General features: G+C 43.6%; 1 protein-coding gene across 8 annotated transcripts in view; it reads left to right on the top strand.

The window, feature by feature from the left end:
• SEMA6D (semaphorin 6D) overlaps positions 1 to 12,213 on the top strand; it is a 35,819-nt gene extending 23,606 nt beyond the window's left edge. The window contains exons 15-18 of one of the 8 annotated variants that reach the window (XM_063142224.1): positions 590 to 681; positions 1,062 to 1,118; positions 6,938 to 7,105; positions 10,804 to 12,213. In XM_063142224.1, coding sequence (XP_062998294.1) covers positions 590 to 681; positions 1,062 to 1,118; positions 6,938 to 7,105; positions 10,804 to 12,110 — 1,624 coding nt within the window. In that variant the 3' untranslated portion in view covers positions 12,111 to 12,213. The remainder of the gene's footprint in view (positions 1 to 589; positions 682 to 1,061; positions 1,119 to 6,937; positions 7,106 to 10,803) is intronic. The other 7 variants (XM_063142225.1, XM_063142228.1, XM_063142226.1 and 4 more) reach the window with 7 other exon arrangements.
• The last annotated feature ends 3,456 nt before the right edge of the window (positions 12,214 to 15,669 follow it).

Genomic DNA, 15,669 nt, shown 5'->3' on the forward strand with positions numbered 1-15,669 from the left:
CTCGACCCCATGGGATGAATGGGAGCCATGGGAGAACACAATAGTGCTTGCTAGCATTTGTCTATGCCTGCCATTCATGTCCATGGGCGTAGAAAACCTTCAGCATGGACTGTGCATCAAGAACCATTAGATTAAGGCAGCAAGCATCCGATTTAACCTATAGAAAGTTGCATGGGTCATTCTGAAGCCCAGTACCTGCTGAACGAGCCATGAGAGGTTGCTCAAATGAAAGCTGGTCACTCCCACTTTGTTCCGAATGTACTAGCTCCTGTGTCCTCCGGCGTCCACCTCCCCTAACAAAGGCTGAATGAACATGTGTTTTGGTTTTAGAACTTCTAAATTCCTTGTCAATGCTCTACAGATACGTGCCACGAAGTCTAAAGGCTGTATGGAAATCTATGCAACTCTTTACGGCTTATTAGTAGAGTTTTAAATTGCATTGTGCATTTTTCTGTATTTGTGTCTAATGGCAATTTGCTAAGACACAATAAATCTGTGTGTGTGTGTTGTGCTTTTTGTGTTTCTTTGGATGGTGCTGATGATCATGACGATGGCCATTGGTTTTCCCAACTAATGCTGTTAATTGCAGGTTGTCTTTGTTTGTTTCATACAACCATAGCGTTGGAGGATATGAGCAAGATGTGGAATACGGCAACACCGTACAACTTGGGGACTGCCATGGTAAGCTACATCCCCAGATGCCAACTTGAGAATGTGGCATGGTTTTGTTTGTGGGCCACCCTCTTGGCGTGGACGCCACATTAATGGCACTGAGCACTCCCCTACTCCTCCAATTGGCACAAACCTAAGCTGCTTGATCTTGGGTGGTGGAGCCCATTGACCATTTTCCTCCCAACCATCACGCTTGTTCGTGAAGGTCTACAGCCACGTTATTAAACCAATACTTTTTCCTTCCCTTTTTCCTTTTCCTTTTGGGTAACCAATTGTATTTTATTTTCTGATTTTCAGTTGCTCAGGCCTTGACAATCTTTTGCTTTTTTTATTTTTATTTTTCCTTTCGGTTACTTTACACTGATTACGTGTTCCTTTAATTCTTTTAGAAATTTTGCCTACTACAACTACACCAGATTACAAAATATTTGGCGATCCAACATCTGGTTAGTTTTTTTCAATCATTTTTTTCCCGATTTAATGAAGCTTTTCTTTCCTTCAGTTCAGCATTTTCAGAAAGAAAAAAAAAACCTCCCTCCTTTTTCTTTTCTACCCCTCTTCCTTTGGTGCAGTTGGCAAGCCTTCATATTTTTTGCTTTTCTGCTTTTACTCATATTTCCACTGATGGTCAAGATCCAGCCAGGACTTTATCACTCACTCAGCACTTCTCACTTTCTGTAGCGGCATGCTTAACAGCTCATTATTAACTGAGATGCATCTTTTATTAACGGAAGAACCTGATTAGCATAGATGACATCCTCACTGCACGAACCCAAGCTTCGACTCTCGTTTTTCCCTCTCTGCCCAACCATGCATTCATGAATGCAACCCGCCCTTCCATCATTATTTAGTAAATGGATGCCTGACCCGCTTCATATCTCTCTCTCTCTCTCTCTCTCTCTCTCTCTCTCTCTCTCTCTCTCTCCCTTCCCTCCCTTCCTGTCCTGTGTCTTCCAGTTATTTATAAAGCAAATACACATTTTCCCAAAATGTGTGTTTCTCAAGTGTTGTAAATGTGTTGATTTCCTCAAGGTTGGGAAATGCATTTGTGCTAATAGATCGCATTTAGCATCATATCTCTGGAGGTTGAGTGTGTTCAAACACACACACACACAGAGAAAGAGAACAAATGGAAGTAAGGCATTACCTCTTACAAGCGTTGATAAGGGTGTAAGTCCCTCCATCCTCACTCCCGGCCCCACTGGGATCACAGAACTCTTCCTCTATAGAAGAAACCCTAGCCATTCTCAGAATGACGGACAAGCACACAAAAGGCTTTTCATGTCTTTTCAATTACCTATATGTGAACGTCTCCCTCTCTTCTAAGCTCATTATTCCAGCCCTGATCTCTTAGCCCTTATTTGAGCGGAGAAAATTATACAACAGCTTTCCAAGATGTATCTGGTTTAGGTCCTGAAATATATATGCCTTGAGTTCAGTTCCAAAATGCAGTGACTTCTAATTTTGGGGGTTGTCACTGAAATCTGAGAATCTCTGCTTGGTAGACTGCAGTTAACAACAGTGCCTAAAGTGAGAGTCATAGTTGGCATTTGGTTGGATATGTAAACTCCAGAATTAACAACTGGTTAACAGAAGTTTTCTCTGGCTGGATCAGACCCCAAGTTCAATCTAGTCCTGCATTTGGCTTCCCACAAAGGCCATTCCCAGATGCCTCAGCGGTGATGGTGACAAAGTCACCCCCCAATTCTGGCATCCAGAGATCTACTACTTAGTGCCTTCTTTATCATCTTGACATTAGGTGAAGACCTAGTTATTCAATAAGGTCCTTCAAACTATCTTCTATTTTAAAAAAAAAGCTTTAAATTAACTGAGCTGATAATTGGTCTCATTTCTCTGCTGCTCAAAGGAGCGTTTTCAGGCTGCATTTTACTCTATTCATTGTATTTTAATCATTACATTGTATTTTAATTAGTGCAATGCTGAACCGTGCCCACTATTTCCATGAAATTCTTCTCTTCCTGCAAAAGGGGCATTGTTTTTTCTGCCTCTTTTGCAGGGTAGGGGAGAATTTTGAATAATCTCATTGGGGGGGGGGTTGTAAGGCGTAGTTGAGGGGAGTGGCCATCTTTCTATTTCCCACTTTAAAAAACAAACACCTTTGTGCTATCGCAGCATCACAGAACACTTCACTCCTTGGATTTTGGCCTGGCAGCTCTTCCCAGAATGCCCATGAATGCCATGTGACATCACATGACCTCATGGGTGTTCAGGAGATCCCTTCAGCCACCTCCTACACTTAGAAAGGTAAATGGAGCCCCTTTCCAGTGAGAAAATACTTCAAAATATTCTCCCTGCTCAACTACTTTTGCTGGAGTTTTCATTTCACACACACACACACACACTGCAAATAAAAGAACTGAAATATTTGGCACCGTGTTAATTTTAATACAGTATTTTATGTTGGGGCTTTTAAGCCGCGTATGTCTATGGCTGGCCATATAAATGTGGTAAATAAGTATTGCCCTTGTACACAGAAGGTTCCATTCATTATTACTGGCCATTGTCACTAATATATACCTCTTATATTGTGGCCAATAGAATCATGATTGACTATCAGTATCCATGAAAGAAGCAGTACAGCTCTGAGCCCCGGACAATCGGGTCCAACATGATTGTGCCCTGATGAAACCTTGTGGCTGCTCTTGGCCTAGATCTGGGTCAGGGAAACTGAGGCCCTCCAAATGTTGTTGGACTACAATTGCCATTATCCATGACCAATGGCCATGTTGGCTGGGGCTGAAGCGAGTTGGAGTACAACAACATCTAGAGAGGTTCCCCAACCTTGCCCTAGCTAGTAAGAGCCACCTTGACTACAGGTACTGCAGCCAAGAACACTCACAGCACAGGTCCAAATTCTTCTCTTCCTCACCCGCACATTCCGTTTCCTCCTCCACAGCACATCACTGCAACCAGCCAATCATGTCGCTCTTTGCCTCTCGAGCTCCTCCCCCAATAAAAGCAAAGTGGCTGATTGCTCCTGCATTCTCCTCTCCTCACCCAACCATCATACAGCTGAGGAGTGTCAGGTCTCCTGACTCCCCACCTCCCGAAGCCTCCTCCAGTAGCCCAGATCACAGTAAACAGCCCAGCTCTAAAGCAAACAACAAGGCAAAGCTAGAGAGGCCCTGCTGAGAGCAAGCACCTACTGCAAAGGGAGTGAAAGAGAGGTGCAAAGGGCTACAGCTGAGGTGACTAGGAGCTTCCAGCGGCCTTGGGGCCTTGCATAGAAGAACAGTGCCCTAGACAGGCCTTGGTTTTTTCACCCACTTAGGCAATTCTTATGTTAACTAGATCCTAATTCTCACTGAAGAAAATTTTGTGTAGCTCAACACCTTGCACACGCTCACTGACAGAAGTTAGCCCTTTAGAAAGCAGTATATTATTAGCATGGCCGAAGGGACTGGAGGAAAATGATCAAGCAGGCCGACATCAAAATGGAAGCTTTGAAGCCCTGCTTGCAACAAGGACACCAGCTACCCTCCTCGTCCTATATTTTGCAGCATTTCCATTCCAAATCCCTCTTAAATGACTTGGCGGCTGCTCTTTTGAACTCAAAAGGCAAAAATCCCATATTGGACTTCAATGAGAGCACCATCAAGCGCAGAGTTTGATCCTGACGGAAACTCTCCCTCTGATATTTCATTAATACTCTCCGCCAGTGACACTTTTCATCGGCTTTTTTGTAATGCTTCTGGGAGCGCAACAACGCATCAGTCTTTGGTTTCATGTCTGATGATATTTGCACTTCCATAACTGAACAAGTATGGTGTTTGATCAACAAACATTTCATAGATTTATTTGCCCAACATCTAATTCTGTCAGGGAGGGGAGGGAAGCTGCATTGCGTGACAACCTTTGCCTTTTCTGCCCATGCACGGACGAATGAAGAATGTCAGGCTCCTTTTTAAACATTGGCGCTTAATGCCAGACTTTCAGTTGATAGGGATTTGTGGCTAAAGTCACGTTCAGCCCAAATCTTCCTCTGTTTACACAGCTAAATAGGACATACATGGCTGGATATGTACAGAAAGTTTAGCATCTGGCACTACCCTAACATCAACGTGAATTGTGGCATGAGAGGTTTAACATGGGACACTGGAAATCCCAAGTTTTGTTTTAAAAATATATGTTTTCAAAAAATCAAAGTCCTGGTCTTTAGGATTACAGGTCAATGGCCTGAAAATGCCTTTAGAGTTTCTGACACAGGTGATCACCCAATCCTATAAATCCATTTTAGCTACAGAGCCGGGGTACAAAACCTCAGGCCCAAGGGCCAAATTTGGCCCTCTTGAGCTCCTAATGCAAATCCCCCGGAGTTCCCCAGAAGGCCATGCACGCTTCCCCTGGCTCCACTGCCTTTCCCCACAACCGCTGATCATTGGGCAGTTTGCCAGGTTTTGTGCATTTGGGTTGAAATGCCTCTCCTACAGTTTTATTACTGGAAGTAAGAGCTTAAAGCTAAAATGTGCTGGTATCTTTGAGTATTTTGACCCCACCTCCTTTTGATTTTACCCCGCCCCCTTGGGCCACTAGCAGTGCCCAACCCTTGGATCAGACCAAGGGTCATCTAGCTCAGCGTTCTGTTCACACAGTGGCCAACCAGCTGTCGACCAGGGACCTGCAAGCAGGACACAAGTGCAACAGTACCCTCCCATCCATGTTCCCCAACAACTGGTGTGCACAGGCTTACTGCCTTTGATACTGGAGGTAGCACATTGCCATCAGGATTAGTAGCCATTGATAGCCTTCTCCTTCCAGGAATTTATCCAACCCCCTTTGAAAAGCCATCCAAATTCATGGCCATCATTACATCTTGCGGTAGCAAACTCCATAGTTTCACTATGCGCTGTGTGAAGAAGTAGTTCCTAAGTTCCTATTTGTACATTCACCACATATCTTGGAGCCTTGGAAGCAACTTTCCTCTGTGTCATTCATGATAGTGGTTGCAACTAAGTCTAACTGAGAAAACAGGAGCTGAAATGCACAGTTAGATGTTGGAGGCTGCACTTCCTTGGGAATCAATTCCATCAAAGCCAGAGAGACTTACAGCCTAGTAAATATACACATGATCTGACTGTAAATACCAACCATTTCAATTTGGTTGTTGCAGCAAGAGGGCTTTCTAACTTGACATGTGCAACCCTAGCGTAAGTATAAAGGGGACAGCTTGCAAGCATTGTTCTTTATGGCTCTCCAGATATCACATCTAATCAGGGATACTTGTTTTACACAGGACCACAACAAATAGATCTGTAAGGACATGGAGTTTATGTGCCATTTTTGACCCACTTGCACAGTCCAACAACACCACAAGTTTCAGTTTGTCCATGGCTTCTATATACTTTCAGGTCTGGGACTCCTTGTACAACCTGCCCATGAGCCTCAGATTAAGGAAGGGACCATCGCTCTGTGGTGGAGCACATACTTGGCATGAAGAAGGGCACAGGTTCAATCCTAGCACCTCCGGTGAAAAGGATAAGACGGGGAAGCCCTCTGCCAGAGGTCATGGAGAGCAGCTGCCAGTCAAAATGGATAACGCTGGACAAAATGTTCAAATAGTCTGCTCTGGAATAAGGCATCTTCCTACATCCTTAGATCCCCAATTAAACATTGCAATCTTAGAACACATTGTATTTAATCCACTTTTGCTCCCTCGTTTAAAATCTGGTTGGGTACATTTGGATAGAGGAACCCAGGAAGCTGCCAGACACTGCGTCAGACCATTGGCCCATCTAGCCCAGTATTGTCAACACGGATGCGCAGCAATGGCTTTCCATGGTTTCAGGAAGGTGTTTTTCCAGACTTACCTGAAGGAGACAGGAATTGAACCAGGGATCTTCTGCTTGCAAATGATGGGCTCTACCCACTGAGCTGGCCACTCTCATTTATAAAGTTCAACACAGTGACCCTGTTCGGACAACACACTAAGCCACAGTGGTTTAGCGTGTCGTGTGAACCACTCCTAACACTGGTGGCCTACATAACCACTGTTTAAATGCACTCACTAACCACTTGCTGCAAAAGGCTTAGCAGCCTAACCATGTCTTAGCGTATGGTCTGAACAGGCCCAGTATTATGCTGTTGTTTTCCTCATACAAAAACTACCCGGCCCCATTAGGCATCATCTCCAGATATAATTTAGCAGTCACTGAACCAACTGAAGAGGGTTAAAAACAAAAACGCAAGAAGAAAGAAAGTGACTGTAATGCACATTAATTAAAAAAAAATCTGTTTGCCACCACAGACATGGAGTTCTCCTCAGCTTCTATTACCACAGCTGGAAGTGTCCCAGTTCTCTCACCCAAAGTGATTGGTTCCTGGAAACCTAAAGTGACTGGCTCTCGGAAATTTGTAGCTCAAGATGACCCAAACACTTCTGATTACTCTGATCCATTATCAGGGTTCCCAAAGGGTAAGGCCTCATCAGGGAATATATGGCGGTTGAAAGGAAACCTGATAGCTTCAGCAGTTTCAAAGATTAAATGGAAATGCTTGGTATTAGCTGCATGCAATATTGCCTATTTATAGAACGAAAGGTACAACTGAGTATCGCTTTCTTTGGTTGGCCAATATGTGTGTGCGGAAGGAGAGATGCATCTCACAGGGCTAGTTTCAACTAGCTGTTGCTCTTCCTGTCTCCCAAGTCAACATCCATAGGGCTGGGTTTGTTATTTTGCTTACACAGTCAGTGCATGCCTTACAGTGCAATCTTATGTACCTCTACTTGGAAGTAAGTCCGATTGCCCTCAATGGGCCTTACTCCCACGTAAGCGGGTTTAGGGTTGCAGCCCGAGGACTTCCAGCACCACACTGCCTTTCAAGTACTTTTTTGTGGAAGTGCAACCAGCCGGCTCTTTCCCTTGGCCGATCAATTGTGACCCCTCATTAATACATTCGCCAGTGTGATAAAATGTTCGCTCACAAATGGAGGCCCCCTGCTGCATGGCTTTGCAACAAACAGCCGAAGAGTAGTCATGTTAGGCTGTTGCAACAAAAATGATGGCGTCCTCAGGCAAGTTACTAAAGTATTACCGTGTAAGTGCCCACACATTAATAAATCCTTCATCTGCTGCAAAATGTTAATTAGTCTTTTAAGATGCCATGGGACTCTAGGTTGTTTCTGTAACGCAATACCTGATCGGACTTGGAATTTGAATATCCTAAATCTCTTCCACTAAGAATAACTTTGTGTGTGCATATTATTATTATTATTATTATTATTATTATTATTAGAGGGTTATTCTCCATCTAGGAAGAGACATATACATCATAATACTTGAAGGGCTGTGTGGTGGAGGCGGGGGGAGAGCTGGCCATATAGGTGCATGTATGAGACAGATCAGGCATATCTGATCTGTGTGCCTGCGGTGAAAAACGACAGTGTAGTTCTTCCCACATTGCAGCAGCGGCTTCTGCATGGGGAGGTGTCTTGCATGCTGATCAGAGCGTTGCCAGTTGAAGTCTTGTTGTGTTGAGAAGTAAAGACAGCCAGTGTGGATTCCTGGCAGTTGGGCCTGGACAGGACAAGATTTGGTTCAAATCCTTCTCAACCACGGAGTCCATAAGGGTGACTTTAAACCCCTCGCTTGCTCAGCCTAACAGTTACAGAATTGTTGTGAAGATAAAGAATGGCATAAGCCCCTTCATCTGCAAAGAGATAAAATAGGGCTGAGAGAGTGAGAAAGAGAGAGAGAGACTGGCCCAAGGCCACCCAGTGAACTTGGATTTGAACCCAAGCCTTTGTTAGGGTGACCATATGAAAAGGAGGACAAGGGCTCCTGTATCTTTAACAGTTGAATTGAAAAGGGAATTTCAGCAGGTGTCATTTGTATATATGGAGAACCTAGTGTAATTCCCTCTTCATCACAACAGTTAAAGCTGCAGGAGCTATACGAGAGTGACCAGATTTAAAAGAAGGCAGGGCACCTGCAGCTTTAACTGTTGTGATGAAGAGGAAATTTCACCAGGTTCTCCATATATATACAAATGACACCTGCTGAAATTCCCTTTTCAATACAACTGTTAAAGATACAGGAGCCCTGTCCTCCTTTTCATATGGTCACCCTAGCCTCTGTCATCTATCCACACTGCCTTGTTTTTGCATACATTTTGATAGATGGCACATATTTGCATGAATGTGTCCCTTTTTTCTTTTCTTTTTTCTTTTTAAAGACTCTTAAGTTATCCACAAAGCTTTTGCATTTTACTGTTCACTGAAACGTATCAGGTTTCCTTTCGGCCATTTTGGCAGTGCATTCATAACTTTGCTTCAGATGTTTTATTGCTCGATTGTCCTTTAAAACCAGTTCACTTTTGTCAGGATTTGCTCATGTGCTCTCAGTCATGCTCAGTAACATTTCCTGTAGTAAGCTTTCCTGGCACTTTTCTCCTTCCTCCCCACCCTTCTGCACAATGCCATTAAAACCAATAACCCTGAACATTAACTCTCTTCAAAGGCCTTGCCTCTAACACACACAAAAACCCAACCATGACACTCTTCTTTATCTTAACTTCCCCCCTGTGTGAAATAACACAATTAGATGCATTCTGCCAAACTAACATTATCTTAACAGTACGTCTGTGGTTGCTTTAAAAATAAAAAAAAAACACTTTCAGAAAAACCTGCAAGTTCTGATATTAACATGTGAATTGCAAAATTAATTCTATGTTTCTTTTTCTCCTAGGTCTAAATTAAATGTATTCTATATTATAAAAGCACTAATACCTGTCATATGTTTTTTAAACTCTGCTCGGTTCCAAATGTCCATTACTCATTGAAGCGTAGACCTTAAAAAGAAGATAATCTTGGTCTTTTTTAAAATAAAAAATAAAAAAATCTGCAGAGAATACCACTCCTAAAATAGCAAAGTTAGAAAGCATTCAGTTTGGAGGTGGAGGGGGGGGGAACCACACAGTTCTATCAATGCAGTGTGCGCATTATACAGTTTTACACAATATTTGCATAATCCTATCTCACTTTTGATTCTGATTTATGAGTTGAGCAGGGAATTGAGAGAGAATTCCATCCATGAGTTATTAATTGCAGTCTGACAGAGTAGCACCTCCTAACCTCAATTTTCCAGCAGAAATCGTTAAAGTTAATAACATACAAGCTACTATTTGTGAATCTTAAAATGATATTTGGGGACAGAGAGAGTAGGCTGGCAGAATATAGTATTATTGGACTTATAGCTGAGTTCTCCAAACTAATCAACACAGAGGTACAGGTTACACATTGTCCTCTTTTATCGAGAGGCGTACTGAGGCCTCCGTATGACTGTAAGAGCCTCTGGTTCTGACAGCCATCACAGGCAGCTGTGGAAGGAGAGCCTCCAGCTGTCATCTTGCCCTGCCCTTCTGGCAAGGAGAGAACTGGAACCACTTTTGCATTTCTTTGCAAAAGAACATGATGACATCTCTGCGCTGCCACTGTTCCTTGTTCCCTCTGATGGTGGCTGCTCTTGATTGCAGTTGGGGAAGAAGAGAAGAGAAAAGCAGCTACCGGAGAGAACAAGGGCAGAAAAGAGGCACTGACATTATCATTTCCTTGGTTTCTTGAGCAAAGAAAAGCATGGCACTGCTGCAAGGAGGTGTAGGCCGCAGTAGCTCTCCCCTGCCAGAGGTATAGAGCTAGGTGAAGAGCTGCATCAAGTCTCTCCAGCTGCAGGTGCTTGTAATGGCTGAAACACCCAGAGCATAAACCAGGCATGGAGGAAGGGGTGAAACTTAGTAAGGTCATCACACAGAGGAGGGCCAGGATCTCTTCTCGATCCTCCCAGAGTGCAGGACACAGAATAATGGCCTCAAGTTACAGGAAGCCAGATTCCGGCTGGACATCAGGAAAAACCCACTGTGGAACACACCCATGTCACGATTGCTGCCCCTGCTGTGTGAACCATTACATAAGAACACAAGAACATTCCTGCTGGCTTAATCCAGCACTCTGTTCACACAGTGGCCAACCAGCTGTTGACCAGGAACCATTAATGAGTTCAAGTTGCTAGATAGTTAATAGTAGGCTTAGGACTGGTAGGCTAAAATAAAGCAGACTTTGGTGGTAGAACAACATAGAACATGCTCTAATCTATCAAAAATGTGTGTTTGTTGTAGGTGTCAGGTGGGAAGTCCAGTCGGGAGATTCCAACCAAATGGTTCACATGAATGTCCTGATTACTTGTGTCTTTGCTGCTTTTCTACTGGGAGCCTTCATTGCAGGAGTGGCCGTTTACTGTTACCGGGATATATTTGTGAGAAAGTCCAGGAAGATCCACAAAGATGCAGAATCGGCTCAGTCCTGTACTGACTCCAGCGGAAGTTTTGCCAAACTGAACGGTCTCTTTGACAGCCCAGTCAAGGAGTATCAACAGAATATCGATTCCCCCAAGCTGTATTCCAATTTGCTAACAAGCAGAAAAGAGCTGCCACCAACGGCCGACACAAAGTCAATGATGATGGTGGACCACAGAGGCCAGCCACCAGAGCTGGCGGCTCTTCCAACTCCAGAATCCACACCGGTGCTGCAGCAAAAGACTTTACAGTCCATGAAAAGCCAGATGGACAAAGCACAGAACAACCTCAGTGCTTCTCGAAAAGAAACCCCTCTGAAGAGCCCCCAGTTTTTTCCATCCAGCCCCCCGCCCCATTCTCCTTTAAGTCATGGACACATCCCCAGTGCTATCGTCCTTCCAAATGCCACCCACGACTACAACATGTCCTTCTCAAATTCGAATGCGCACAAAGCAGACAAAAAGATGCAGAATATGGACCACCCGCTAACAAAGTCGTCAAGCAAAAGAGACCACAGGAGGTCTGTGGATTCCAGGAACACCTTGAACGATTTCCTGAAACATTTAAACGAAACGCCCAACAACCCCAAAGCCATTATGGGAGACCTCCAAGTGGCCCACCAGACTTTAATGCTGGATCCAATGGGAAATATGGTGGAGATTCCGCCCAAAGTTCCTAACAGGGAAGCGTCGTTGTATTCGCCTCCGTCCACCCTTCCGCGAAACAGTCCAACCAAACGGGTGGACGTTCCTACCACACCCGCGGTACCAATGACCTCTTTAGAAAGACAAAGGGGCTATCACAAAAATTCTTCACAGCGGCATTCTATATCAGCCCTTCCTAAAAACTTAAACTCACCCAATGGTGTGCTGTTATCCCGGCAGCCCAGTATCAACCGGGGAGGCTATATGCCTTCTGCGGCAGGGTCAAAGATGGACTACATGCAAGGGACGCCAGTGAGCGTTCACCTACAGCCTTCCTTGTCTCGGCAAAGCAGTTACACGAGCAACGGAACGCTTCCTCGGACAGGCATAAAGAGGACACCTTCCCTAAAACCGGATGTGCCGCCCAAGCCCTCGTTCGTTCCTCAGACGCCTTCAGTCAGACAACTGAACAAATACAGCTACTAAGACTTGCATATTCGATCAAGAGCGTGAGGGCGGTGTTGCGGGACGGACATTAAGTCAGAGACTCGCTTGTCACGAAGAGAAAAAAAAAACGAAGAGAGAGCAAGAGAGAACAAGCAGCCAAAGACGCTGTTTTCACTCCAGCGACATCTTGTTTTGCCGCACGCCTGGCCTGCAGCAAGACTCCACTTGCTAACCAGATGAAAACAAAGGAAGGTGCTGGCCATTACGTTTCTTTTGTTTGGAGCTGAGGAGACATGTAGCACAAGGGGAGGGGGCTGACACGACTGTTCTAAAAAGTTGTTCAAAGTACTTGGGGCGGAAAGAGGGAGGAAAATGATCTGTGAGCAAAAATACTTGAAACTAATAATAATAATAAAATGGGGTTCATTTTTAGACTGCCATAATGCGTAGTCTTCCCATGAAATGTGAACATTTTAATATGTATGCATTCACCTTGCCTCTTGCACAAATGTCAGAAAACGATAATGTCTCAACAAGTATGTTGGTTAATAAGCAACTTGATGAACTTTGGTCTCTAGTCCAATTGTAGCAATTTTTCTTTTCCTGCGAAGGATGACATTTTGTTTATGACACTGATCAAACTGGTGTGTGTGTGTGTGTGCGTGCGTTTGTGTGTGTGTGTGTGTGTGAGAGAGAGAGAGAGAGAGAGAGAGATAAAAAACTAGGAGGAATTCAATCTCATTGCATTTTTAAAGCTATAGAAATGTTTACATTGAGCATGACTGAACAAACCAGTGGTTCTGATTTAGATAGTCCTGGACTGTATGAGGTGTGTGTGAGATCTCATGTGGGAAGCTGTGTGTTGTCGGAATTAGGTACTATATGTCAACAGCACAAAGGTACACCGAAATTATGCTGCTGCAGAGTCAGAAATCTAAATTCCAAATGTAGCATTAATGGATTTCCATGGGTTCTCATCCAGTCCGGATCAGCTTACTGCCCAGTATCAGTGTGAACTGTTGAAGTTCTCACAGTTCTTCACCCAGAATGGAGGTTCCTAATTTCTATCATGGGGAGCCTCTCCCTCACTCAAATTGCTTTATCCCCCTCGCCCCAAAATGGAAAAAAATAAAAGGAGGAAGTTAAGAGGAGTAGCAAAAAGATCATTTGACTTTCTCAAACAAGAAAGACACCAAGTGAAACAGGATGTCACAAAAGCAAAGGATTGCTCAATTGCCCACTCTCCTGGCACTGTTCACCCACCCACCTGACTTCAGATAATGGGAAATATCTTGGCATCAAAGCTGAGATCGCGGTGGGGGAAAGAAGGAACATTTTTGTCTCTGTATCTCCAGCAACTGCTCAGGCCATCACAGGGAGACCTCTTCACCTTAGAGAACTTTAAATTAAGAAGATCTGTAAGCTCTGTGTGTATAAGAGAGAGAGAGGGTGGGGATAAATATGGAATAATGTTACCCCATAATACAGCTATTTGCCATTTACAACAGAAAGGAAGAAGCACCAATGGGCTTGGTAGGACCCTTCCCTGAAAAAATTGACAGTCAGCTTGTTTAGCTTGCGATTTCTCCGAAGTCATGCCGGTAATGACAATATTCTGTAAATAATCTGTGTGAGTTTACCTGGATCTGTGCATTTTGTGCCTTATTCATGAGAATGATTTTTTTTTTAAAAAAAAAAAAAACACTCCTAAAACCCTGTCAAGTGTTCTCAGTAATAGCACATCACAATTCCCTGAGTACAAGCTGTAAGTTCTCTCAACAGCATCTGAAAAGATGAAAGAAGCAAGGAGCTGGGGGTGGGTGGGGGAATATCCTCACAAGAACAATTAATTAACAATGAAAAGGCAGCCTATAAGCCAAGGAGACAGCAGCATTAAATCAACCTTGCCGTGCTAAACATTCCACTCCTAACTCGCTTAAGGATCAAACAGTTATAATGTGAAATCATAGGAGGTTTCTAAGGTAATGGAACACCTGCCAAAGCCGCGCATGGTTCTTAGTGGATTGCTACGCTATGCGCTTGCAGCTGATGTTCATCACAGATGGTGATCTTCGCCTGCAAATGTTGCCCCACCATTTGTTCATGGAACATTACCAATGCCATAGACCACAGAGGGGAATGTTCATGATAGAGCAAGTACCTTCTGCCCCCAAACAGTAGTTTTGATCAAATGTCAAGGGGAGGGGAACCTCTCTCTCTTACTCTCAAAAAGGAGATTCCTGTTCCTTAATATATAGAATTATTCTCCTTTTCTATTCTGTATGTTGACCTTTAATCCCCCGCCATCCTATCCCAAATACCAAGTACCTTTCTTTCTTCCTAAAACATTTCAGCCTCGCAACTAACGATTTTAAAAATTAAAAAAAAAAAGAATCAAATGACAAAACTGAATTGAATTCACTTTACAAATATTAATGAATACTACATACTTGTGTGAAACCGAAACATAAATGTTATGTGAACCCAAATAACTTTCTGTAACATTGTGCTGCCTTGTTAGATGGTAATGTGAGTCCTCTCAGTATTTATGTTGAAATCTCTAACATTCAACATAGTCTTTATTCTGTTAATTTATATATTATTATTTTTGTTGGGTTTGGGTTATTTTTTTGTTTTTTGTTTTTTTAAAAAAATGCTTTATCCATTTGTGCAAAGGTAAATGCAGATTGTATCTTTTTTAATGGTACGGCTTAAAAAAAAAAAGTAACCCTAAAAAGGAAAGCTGCTCTATATGATCTATAGAGTACTTTAACATGTATAGATATCTTGTAAACTTGTATTGTGGATGTGTAAATAATACGTCCTTTGGGTTTTTAACACCGCATGTAAAGTCGAAATAAACTATTCAAAAGTAGCAAGTATCTCACATCTCGCTTGATTGTACATTGAGAAACAGTGGGCGTAATTCACCAAGAACAGCTCCTGCACTAGAGCGCTGAGAATGAATGGATCCTAGCACGTACTTACAGATAATGTATTCCCCTCTGCAATTGTGGATGGGAGCTGACCCATCCACTGAAGGGAGTAGAGTAGTCTTTGCTGGAGGGGGAGTCCACTGTACTACACCACACCCATTATCTCCAAGAATCCCATGAATTGGTGGGTTACATTTTTATGTAGCTCGCTACGATTTTTCGTAGGATTTGGTCATGCAACCCATCCTTGTCACCCATCCTATTTGAGAAGTAGCAATAAGTGCAACTGCATTTACCTCTGTATCTATTCACTGTTCATGCCTGATGTGTAGATGACACCACAGAGCAAGGGTACTGGCATACTTTGATGCTCCGCCCAACTGTCCTGTGGATCCCAGGCTCTTAATATTGTCCCATAGACAGCACGCAGCATCACCGGTCAGCTACTGGGACCGCAACACTCCAGTAGCACCCACCACACTGATTCCTGCCAGCTCTCGCCATCTTCCAGGAAGTTTGAGCCCCGGCCGTCATTTTGATTTCTCGCAACACCCCAGACAAATGCAACGTCGGGGGCATTATGAGGAAAACAAAATGGTGGATGTGAGGAGGCTGCCACCCAGAGAAGCTCTACTACTCCTTGCAATTCAAAAAGAAGGAGA

This window comes from Elgaria multicarinata, chromosome 16, assembly GCF_023053635.1.
Source record: "Elgaria multicarinata webbii isolate HBS135686 ecotype San Diego chromosome 16, rElgMul1.1.pri, whole genome shotgun sequence".
NCBI lineage: Eukaryota > Metazoa > Chordata > Lepidosauria > Squamata > Anguidae > Elgaria > Elgaria multicarinata.